Source organism: Galeopterus variegatus, unplaced genomic scaffold (assembly GCF_000696425.1).
Source record: "Galeopterus variegatus unplaced genomic scaffold, G_variegatus-3.0.2 Scaffold6950, whole genome shotgun sequence".
In the NCBI taxonomy this organism is placed as follows: domain Eukaryota; kingdom Metazoa; phylum Chordata; class Mammalia; order Dermoptera; family Cynocephalidae; genus Galeopterus; species Galeopterus variegatus.
The window spans coordinates 21,495-32,613 of record NW_007733061.1 but is presented as its reverse complement, the minus strand read 5'-3'; the positions used below and the strand labels follow the sequence as shown (position 1 = coordinate 32,613).

The following is an 11,119-nucleotide window of genomic DNA, read 5'->3' as shown; positions in this document are numbered from 1 at the left end:
GCTTCTCCACGCTGAGACGCCAGGTCTGCACCAGTCCTGGGTGTGGTTTCATTGAGCCAGCATGAGTGGTCTTGTCTGTGTGTGTAATCGGATTCTCCAGTTAGCCAGGAGCCCCCTGCCCCTCACCCTCAAATGTCTCCCTTGATTCACGCATGGACGTCTCCCACCTGCTTCCCGCAGGCATTCGTGACGCTGCCCTGGGCCGGGCGTGAGACGGCCATGCCGTGTGGTCACCTTCTTAGACACGAGTCTGTCAGTGACCCCTCAGCATCTCCCGAGAGCAGCCAGGGCACAGCCACCAAACCTGAGGGGAGGGATGGGGGGAGGAGAGCAGGAGTTGAGCTGAGCAGATCCCTGCACACAGGGGCCTCGCGACGGCCCAACTTCAGCCACCTCTGGGTGCCGGGGAAGCTTCTCCACGCTGAGACGCCAGGTCTGCACCAGTCCTGGGTGTGGTTTCATTGAGCCAGCGTGAGTGGTCTTGTCTGTGTGTGTAATCGGATTCTCCAGTTAGCCAGGAGCCCCCTGCCCCTCACCCTCAAACGTCTCCCTTGATTCACGCATGGACGTCTCCCACCTGCTTCCCGCAGGCATTCATGACGCTGCCCTGGGCCGGGCGTGTGACGGCCATGCCATGTGGTCACCTTCTTAGACACAAGTCTGTCGTTACTTGTTCTTACCTTGTCATCTGGCCAAAATAGGAGAAGGTGTACTGGGGCAGAAAGGTGTGATGAGAGCCCGCTGGAATGTCCCCAAAGAAAGCCCAATAAAGCCAGAAGTGAGCAGGTGGGCGCGGACGGGAGCAGCACAGCTGTGTCTCGGGATCCGCAGGGACGGTTTGCAGCGAGCTGGGGCCTGGAAGCTGGAGGCGTTTCAGGAGCTTAGAGCCAGAGGGAACCTGGAGGGACACTGGTTCTGGGCTCCAGGTGCCACTGAGAAGTTAGGAGTGGAGGAGGAGGCAGATGGGTGAGTACAAGATTAAAAATACTCAGCAAGGCGAGGAATTACAAAATCTCTGTGTGGTCAGAGTTAATGAGACAGGGAGATGTTCAGGCATATTCCTAGCACCTGGCAGCCCCAAAAGGGCCTCTGCAAACCCCTCTAAAGACCCCGCCAACCTGCCCCTGCTGGAAGACCTAAAGCTTCTTCCCTGGGGTGCAAACCCTTCCTGCATGGCCCATGTGAGTGAAGTGTCCTGCGTGTGTCATAGAAAGTAGCAGCAGCACACACTGAAGAGGCAGGAGCACCCAGAGGAACGGCCGGAGCCAGCTCCAAGGAGAAGTTGAGTGCATAGAGCTAGCTGGAGTCAACCTGGAGGTCTTCTTGGAGGTGGAAGTGTGGTTTCAGATGAGAGGAATAATTTCAGTGGTGGGACTTGTGTGGGAAAGCTGGGGTGGCAAGTGGGTGAGCTTCAGGAGTGGGACCCCTGGAGGGAGTGGAGTGTGAGCGCCGCAGGGAATGTGGGGGCAGGTGGCCCATGGCCAGCGGATGGGTTGCAGAGTCCCCTGGAGGGAGTGGAGTGTGAGCGCCGCAGGGAATGTGGGGGCAGGTGGCCCATGGCCAGTGGATGGGGGGCACGCAGGGTCCAGAGCGGGTTGCAGAGTACAGTCGGTTGCAACATCAGCACGGGGACCTGCTGCCTGGTAGCTTTTGTAATGTGCTTTCTGTCTGGGCAGCTGAGAAAAACTCCATGACGACCGATCTGATGAAGGTGCCGATGGTCATCATAGACTGGCAGGAATGTTTGAAGGTGTTTGCAGGACTTACCAAAAACATGCTATGTGCCGGGTACCAGAATGAAAGCTACGACGCCTGCCAGGTAACTAGCAGGGACCCCTTGCCCTCCAGCACTCACCCTCTCCGCTGCCAGTGTAAGGGTATCCTTTCTCCACTGGGAATATTCAATTAAAAGTCTGGAAGATGCGAGGACTCAGGGCCTTCAGCCATGGGCATGGGGACAGGGACTGCAGGGCCTCTGGCTGCTCCTCAGGGGAACAGCCCTCTTGCGCTATCAGTGCATGCTGTGAAGTCCATCAGCAGTGACCCTGCATAAATACTTCTGATCTTCTTCTGGTATGCTAGGTAGATAGAGCTCCAAGGTTTTCCCACTTCTGGGAATTCTTAAAATGCAAAAAGCCAAGAAGGATTGAGATCCATACAAAGACCCATTTTAATTTGTGAATTTAGCAACTCAGTTGAGCACACTAGGCCCTGGGGCCATGTAGGAGGTGTGGCCTCTCACCCTGGGAGCCCTCCGTCTCTTGGACAGGCAGTCGGGTGCATGTGGGTTTCATTGAACCAAAATCTGATCTCTTAGCTTCTCTTTAATAAAATGAACACAAAAATTTAAAAAGAAAATAATTTTGATGTGTGGCTAGAAAAATAGAAACAAATCCAGAGACTAGCTTCCTCTGGCTCTAAAGAAGAAGATGAGATTTGTCTTTAAAGCTCAGAGATGCACGTCTGTCTGGGGAGGAGCCACCCTGATGAAAGCTGAGGAAGTGTCTGCCTCCTCCTAGGCTGGGCAGTGGAGTCGGTCACTGGTGGAAAACCGCAAATGCAGATGTTAAATACCCTGTGCAGTGATGGAGAGGCTGCCTGCAGAACGGGAGGGTATTTATCTAGAGGATTATCTGTAATTGTTTAATGGGACGACATTGGTAGTTTTCCCTGGTAGACTGAGTCTCGGCCTTGGGAGGGGGTTGCTGGGACAGGGGCTAGGGACAGCGAGGACCAGAGAGATGTGCTCGTGGTAAGAAGGAGTGGACCCCACAGTACCAGGTCTGGGGGACTTCCTTGGGGAATACTGTGCGGACCCAAGGAGAGATAGAATAAATGTCACATGAACCTTGTGTTTTCTTCACTTTCTGGACAACTTAAACATTACAGAACAAAGGGGGCCGAGCTCGTGGCACACTCGGGAGGGTGCAGCGCTGGGAGAGCGGCGGCGCTCCTGCCGTGGGTTCGGATCCTATATAGGGATGACCGGTGCGCTCACTGGCTGAGTGCGGTGCGGCCAGTCTCAAAAAAAAAAAAAAAAAAAAACATTACAGAACAAAAAAAACAGAACTGGGACTTCTGGTTCCAGACAAGATGAAGCGGGCATGTTTCTCCCAATCCATCCCACTAAGTCCAACTCAAAGCACCAGACGTGACATTGTAGCATGAAGACAAAAGGCTCTGGAAGGCGGACATAAAGAGGTGGGTGGCTGGAGACCCCAGTACTTAAGAAATGACACAGCAGTGAGTTCCCTGGGTTTTTTGGTTTTGTTTTGTTTTGTTTTTTTGCCTCTTATATATCCCAGACTGGATGCTGGAGAAGCCTGCAACCCAGAAATGCCAATGGGTACAGACAAAAAGTAATAATGACACCCCCTCCAAAAGAAAAAATAAATAAATAAGAGAAACCTTCTCACTCTTTCCAAAGGACTGGGAAACGGGCAACCTAGCAAGACAGAAACTTTCTGACAATAAACATTCTAGTGTAGCAAATACCCAGGAAAAACCCTCTTCATCAACCGAGTGGACGGCCTTGGCTTCCCCACCTCCTGGCACACCAGGGTGGTGTCAGAGGAGGCTGAATGGGAAGCCTGGACTTTCACCACCAGCAGCAGCCGTCTCTGAACAGCCTGGATTTGCACCCAAGCCAGCGGTACAGAGTTGGTGTGCCCCTCCCCAACTCCAGTTTTGCAAGAGTCCTGGTACATCAAAATACTTAAATGAGAACCAGAGTCTTGTAACATAACACCCCAAATGTCTAGGATATGTCACAGCTAGAATAGAGAGTTGCACTAAATGCAAGAGTCCTGGTACATCAAAATACTTAAATGAGAACCAGAGTCTTGTAACATAACACCCAAAATGTCTAGGATATGTCACAGCTAGAATAGAGAGTTGCACTAATATACATGGATTCAATTATATTGATAAACATAGGATAAGGAAAAATAAAGTAGAAATATTGGTAAAGAATCTTTTTTTAAAACTGAAAGCTGTTAATTCCTACAGTAAAAATTACAATTAAAATTTAACTTACAATGGATCATGTACAAGGATACTTCAAAACATTCATGGAAAATGGAATTAAAACATCATATAAATCTTTCCATAAATGTTTTGAAGTACCCTTGTACTTAAATTTACAACTATAAAAACTTTTATGGAAAAAACCACAGAAGAACCTTTGGGACCTCTTTGAGTTGACTCCAAAAACACAATTGTCGAAAGGAAAAATTGGTAAACTGGACTTCAACGATATTATAAACTTTTGCCCTGTGAAAGACCCTGTCCAGATGAAAAGATGAGCGACAGCCTGGGGAACATATCCAGCAAGGGGTTGCACCTAGTAGGCGTGAGGAACTCTCAACCTCAACAGCAACGAAGCACATCGACCCACAAGCAATCCAATTAGGAAATGGGCCAACAGACCTGTCACTGAAGAGGCTTTGCAGATGGCGAATGAGAACGTGAAAAGAGGCTCAGCACTTGGAGCCATCAGGGTGAAAGATGGCACAGTGAAAGATGTCATTCTACACCTCTCGGAATGTCTAAAATAAAAAACTGATAACACCAGGTGCTGACGAGGATGGAGAGAAACCGGATCAGTGACACCTTGCTAGTGGGAATTTAAAAGGGTCCAACCACTGTGGAAAACAGCTGGGCAGTTTCTTAAAAAAATAAGGGTGCCCTTGCCATATAACACAGAAAATGTCACTGTTGGGCTGTTGTTTCCTAGAGAACTGAAGGCTTATGTTCATGCCAAAACCTGTACAGGAATGTTTATAACAGTTTTATTCATAGTAGCTGAAAGTTGGAAATAAATGTGCTTCAACACATGGTTATGGTAAATAGACGGTGGCCCGTGCACAGCAGGCAGCACCCCTCAGCAGTAAAAGGAGAGAGGTACGGGTTCATGCACCAACACACGTGGACCTTAGAAACGTACGTCATGGGAAACAAGCCAAGTCCCAAATAGAATCCCATACTGCACGATTCTATTTACACAACATTTTTGAAATGGAGAACAGGCCAGGGGTGAAGGAGGGGCTGGGGGTGGGAGGGAAGTGATTGTGTCTATGAAAAAGCCACACGAGGGATCCTTGTGATGACAGAATCCTTCTGTGTCCCTACCGTATCAAGTCGTGTCAATATCATGGTTGTGATATTGTACTCACACTCCCCATTTAATAGATGAGAAAACAGGGATTCAGAATTTAAGTGATTTGTCCGAAGTCCAGTGTCAGGTAGTGATGGGGCCAAGCCTGGACCCAGGTTGCTCGCTTCTCCCCGCAGCTGGACAGGAGAGAAGTTACGTGTCATAATGTAGTGCACAGTGGTGAGCATCGGAGGCTCTTGTGGTCAGCATGTTTCTCACCGGACAGGCCCCTGGCCACTAGCCTTAGCCCCTGGGAGAAAGCCCCTCTTAGGTGCCATCAGCACTGGCTTCTTGCTGACTGAGGCCAGACCCTCCTTTGGGGCAGTCCTTGCTTTATCTTCAAGAGCAAGAGAGAAAATACGTAAGGCATAAAAACATAAAAGGACATGTGTTTACAGTGGCCCCTCTGGGACCCAGTAGTTTGTGAAGGGAATCTGTTTCCTGAATGTACAAGTAATGGTTGTAACATACAAAGATAAAATAACAATACTAATACATTTCTGGAACATTTACTGCACCGGCCCTGTGCCAAGTGATTTATAGATTCTTTTCATTTCGTCTGCCAACAATCTTAGTAAGTAGCTGGTATTATCTCCATTTTAATGATGCAGAAACTGAGGCTTTAAAGAGTTCAGTTACTTACCCAAGGATAGTTCTCTCCCTGTTATGTAAAAAAAATAATCAAGGCAACATTTTAATAAGATTTGTATAACACGTATGCCTTCATAAAATGAAGACAATTATAAAAACAACATTCAAGGAAGGAGCTATTTGAGTGGAAATTCCACTGATGTGGTTCTTGTCCCAAGACTTTAAAACAGAAGCAGCAGAAAGAAAAGAACACACTCACCCACAAAAAACAGACACGTGGCAGAGGCAATGTTTTGTACCAGAAAAGGTGATTTTGGTTTTTGTCCTTGAGCAGCCTCGAGCCCCAACCACCAGCCTCTGCAGGTTCATGGTGAAGATGTGTGTGTTTCTCTGGTGATGCATTCCACAGTCAGACCACACTGCACCAGAGCACAATTTACTCATCCTCTTCCTGGTACTTTGTCTACGTTAGCTGTAGCCCATGACCTTGGAGTTAGTCCTCACCGTTCATACCCAGTGTCCATCCGTGGCCAGTCGCCAGGTCATTCGGTTTCAATCCATCTCCCTCTCTGTCTCAACCTGCTCATGCCCTGGTTCAGACCCTCACGTTTTTTTTTTCCTTGACTCCCCTCCACCATATGAGAGGTCTTCAAAAAGTTTATGAAAAATGCACTCCATCTCCCTCTCTGTCTCAACCTGCTCATGCCCTGGTTCAGACCCTCACGTTTTTTTTTTTTTAACCTTCTCTTAACTAATCCCTTGACTCCCCTCCAACATATGAGAGGTCTTCAAAAAGTTTATGAAAAATGCATGTCATAATGTAGTGCACAGTGGTGAGCATCGGAGGCTCTTGTGGTCAGCATGTTTCTCACCGGACAGGCCCCTGGCCACTAGCCTTAGCCCCTGGGAGAAAGCCCCTCTTAGGTGCCATCAGCACTGGCTTCTTGCTGACTGAGGCCAGACCCTCCTTTGGGGCAGTCCTTGCTTTATCTTCAAGAGCAAGAGAGAAAATACGTAAGGCATAAAAACATAAAAGGACATGTGTTTACAGTGGCCCCTCTGGGACCCAGTAGTTTGTGAAGGGAATCTGTTTCCTGAATGTACAAGTAATGGTTGTAACATACAAAGATAAAATAACAATACTAATACATTTCTGGAACATTTACTGCACCGGCCCTGTGCCAAGTGATTTATAGATTCTTTTCATTTCGTCTGCCAACAATCTTAGTAAGTAGCTGGTATTATCTCCATTTTAATGATGCAGAAACTGAGGCTTTAAAGAGTTCAGTTACTTACCCAAGGATAGTTCTCTCCCTGTTATGTAAAAAAAATAATCAAGGCAACATTTTAATAAGATTTGTATAACACGTATGCCTTCATAAAATGAAGACAATTATAAAAACAACATTCAAGGAAGGAGCTATTTGAGTGGAAATTCCACTGATGTGGTTCTTGTCCCAAGACTTTAAAACAGAAGCAGCAGAAAGAAAAGAACACACTCACCCACAAAAAACAGACACGTGGCAGAGGCAATGTTTTGTACCAGAAAAGGTGATTTTGGTTTTTGTCCTTGAGCAGCCTCGAGCCCCAACCACCAGCCTCTGCAGGTTCATGGTGAAGATGTGTGTGTTTCTCTGGTGATGCATTCCACAGTCAGACCACACTGCACCAGAGCACAATTTACTCATCCTCTTCCTGGTACTTTGTCTACGTTAGCTGTAGCCCATGACCTTGGAGTTAGTCCTCACCGTTCATACCCAGTGTCCATCCGTGGCCAGTCGCCAGGTCATTCGGTTTCAATCCATCTCCCTCTCTGTCTCAACCTGCTCATGCCCTGGTTCAGACCCTCACGTTTTTTTTTTCCTTGACTCCCCTCCACCATATGAGAGGTCTTCAAAAAGTTTATGAAAAATGCATGTTATGAAAAAACTATCGATGGATTGCAAATTTCTTTTGCACCAAAATTATTTTATACTAATTTGTTACAACATGTCTGAGCAGGATCAAGTTGGAGGCATTAAGAAGTTTCAGACGTCAGTTTGAAAAGAGTCCATGTCAGAGCAGCATGAGTTCTGCTAAAATTGAAGCAAGAACAAGCATCCCATTCATGGTGAAGTTGGGTGGAAGAATGTGGAAATCACTGATGCTTTAGGAAAAGTTTATGGAGGCAATGCCCCAAACAAACTAGCAGTTTACAAATGGATAACTTGTTTTAAGAAGGGACAAGACAATGTGGAATATAAAGCCCACAGCAGCAGACCCTCCACATCAATTTGTGTGAAGATAATCAATCTTGTTCATGCTCCGATTGAAGAGGACCAACGGCTAACAGGAGAAACAATAATCAATACCATAGACATCTCAACCGGTTCAGCTGACACACTTCTGACTGGAAAATTACAGTTGAGAAAACTTTCTGTTCAATGGGTGTCAAGACTGTTGTGCCCAATTGGTTCAGACAAGAGCAGAGCTTTCAATGGAAATTTAATCAAGAGGTCCTGAAGCATTTCTTCAAAGAATTTTAAAAGGAAATGGAACATGGCTTTACCAGTACCATCCTGAAGACAAAGCACAATCAAAATCATGGCTACCAAGAGGTGGAAGTGGTCCAGTCAAAGCAGAAGTGGACCTGTCAAGAGTAAGGGTCCTGGCAATAGTTTTTGGGATGCTTGAGGTATTATGCTTGTTGACTTTCCCAAGGGCCAAAGAACAATAACATCTTTTTATTATGAGAGTGTTTTGAGAAACTTAGCCAAAGCTTCAGTAGAAAAATGCCCAGGAAAGCTTCACCAGAGAGTCTTTTTCCACCATGACAATGCTCCTGCTCACTCCTCTCATCAAACAAGGACAATTTTGCAAGGGTTTCAATGGGTAATCATTAGGCATCCCCCTTCCAGTCCTGATCTGGCTCCTTCTGACTTCTTGTTTCCTAATCTTAAAAAGTCTTTAAAGGGCACCCATTTTTCTTCAGTTAATAAGGCAAAAAAGACTGCATTGACATTGTTACCAGTAACGTCAGTTCTTTAGACATGGACTAAATGGTTTACAAAAGTAAGCCTTGTCTTGAACTTGATGGGGCTTATGTTGAGAAATAAAGTTGTTATTTATTTTTTTTAATTTTTATCTTTTAGTTCCATTTTCCATGAACTTTTTGAGGTCCTCTCATGTTCTTCCCATCAAATTCTTATTCATCCTTCAAGGTAAATGCCTTGAAGTCTTTCCTGACAAAACTTTCCCTCAACAGAACCCACCCTCTGCTCTGCACTGCCTTTATAGCTTGTTCATATTCTCCTGTCCCATCAAATACAGTTATCCCATCTGCTTACATTTTCATCTCCCCCACTAGACCATAGGGTCCTGAGTCCCAAATGCCTGACAATTAGTTTTTCCTCAGTGAAGATTTGTTCAGTGCAAGTGATCAAACCTCTTCTGGCCCTCAATTTTCTAATTACAAAATGGGAATCAAAATGCCCACCTTGCAGAGATGTGAGGTGGTGGGTTGACGGAAAAAAAATGTCGAGGAGCTAGCACTGCACCTTGTGCAGCATGGCCGGGAAATGTGGATCCTTGTCCTCCTCTTTAGGGTTCGTTATAATGCTCTGTTCACCCTAGTCACCGTGTTAGGATCACAGAAAGGGAGACCGTCTCTTCACTGGAGAAAGACCACTTGCAAGGTTGTAGCTGCTCAGCTTCTCTGGAGAGAGGGTGGCATAGCAAAGGTGGACAGGGGGACAGGCTTTGGCAGCAGGAAATCCTGGGTTCAGCTCTGGCTGGGCTCCTAGACAACCTTCAGCAAGCCTTTTGTTCTCCTTGAGCCTCATGCTGCTTACATTAACATGGATGAGAGGAAGCCACATGAGCACGTGGTGGGTTCAGCTCTGGCTGGGCTCCTAGACAACCTTCAGCAAGCCTTTTGTTCTCCTTGAGCCTAATGCTGCTTACATTAACATGGATGAGAGGAAGCCACATGAGCACGTGGTACCCGGTGAGGGCTTGGACACATTCCCTATATGATTGGCAACCGTGGGAGTCACAGCCCCGTGTGATTTCATTTTGGAAGAGCCACACATTCCAAACAGCTCAGCTCACTGGCCCTGAGCAAACACCCACACCAAAGACTTGTGTCATTCTCCCCACGCCTCTGGAAGAACATCGAGGACACCCTGCTCACAACCCTGGCAACACTCCTCCTGTCCCCTTCTCTTTCCTGCCTGTTCCAGCCCTTTCCGGAGCCTTCAATTGGGGAAGACCCACAAAACTGGTCTCTGCTATTCCCTCTGCCTGCTCAGCTCACCATGCCTCCCTGTTCCCCATCTCTCTCTGTTCCCCATCTCTCTACTGCAGATGGAGTCTGCTTTTCTCCCACAGCCTCCCCCCTCCTCCCCGCTGCTCTGTCCTGTTCCTTCCATGGCCCTGCACTCTGCTCTGACCCTGCAGCTCCCGGAGCCAGCATGACAGGAGCATGCTCCTCCTGTGGAGATGGGATGGGGTGGCATGGGGTGGCATTATGAGACTTCCTTTGGCAGCCTACAGTAAAAGGGAGGCCTGCCAGTCCCCATCCATGAATGAGCTGTGCCCTGCCTCGAACAGACAGGTTAGGATGGGACTCACCACTCAACTGTGTTCTCTGCCCACAGGGTGACAGTGGGGGGGCATTCATCTGCACCCCGGGGCCTGGCATGAAGTGGTACCAGGTGGGCATCGTCAGCTGGGGAAGGAGCTGTGGACAGAAGGACACCCCAGGAATATACACCCTCCTGGAGAACTACAAGCTCTGGATCGAGAACGTGACCCAGCTGGAAGGAAGGCCCTTGGACACCAAGGAAATGAGGACCCCTCCCCAACATAAACCAAAGAGATCCTGGGCCTCGGGGCTCCCAGAGCCAGGCAGCCTCTGCCTTCTGTCCTACATATTGTTCAGAGCTATTTTCTACTGATAATAAAACAGATGCTATTTTTTGACCAAAGGAGGGTGTTTTAGTCTGTTTTGTGTTGCTATAACAGAACACCTGAAACTGGGTAATTTATAAGGAAAAGAGATTTTTGGGGCTCACGATTCTGGGACAGCTGCATCTGGCACAGGCCTCAGGCTTCTACTCATGGCAGAAAGCAGCAGGCAGCTGGTGGGTACAAGCAGATCACATGGCGAGAGGAGGCGGGAGAGAGAGAGAGAGAGAGAGAGAGAGAGAGAAGGTGCCAGGGTCCTATAAACAACCAGCTCTCGTGGGAACTAATAGAACGAGAACTCACACATTAATCCCCCCACCTAGGGAGAGAATTAATCCATTCATGAGGGACCCTCCCCGTGTCTCAAACTGTCACACTGGGGATCAGATTTCCACATGAGTTCTGGTGGGACAACACATCCAAACT

General features: G+C 47.6%; 1 protein-coding gene across 1 annotated transcript in view; it reads left to right on the top strand.

Moving 5' to 3' along the window:
- Positions 1-10,707, top strand: part of PRSS55 (protease, serine, 55) — a 15,208-nt gene extending 4,501 nt beyond the window's left edge. Inside the window, exons 4-5 of the mRNA XM_008591467.1 lie at positions 1,677-1,819; positions 10,384-10,707. Of these exons, the coding sequence (XP_008589689.1) occupies positions 1,677-1,819; positions 10,384-10,683 (443 nt within the window). The 3' untranslated portion in view covers positions 10,684-10,707. The remainder of the gene's footprint in view (positions 1-1,676; positions 1,820-10,383) is intronic.
- Positions 10,708-11,119: the final 412 nt, after the last annotated feature.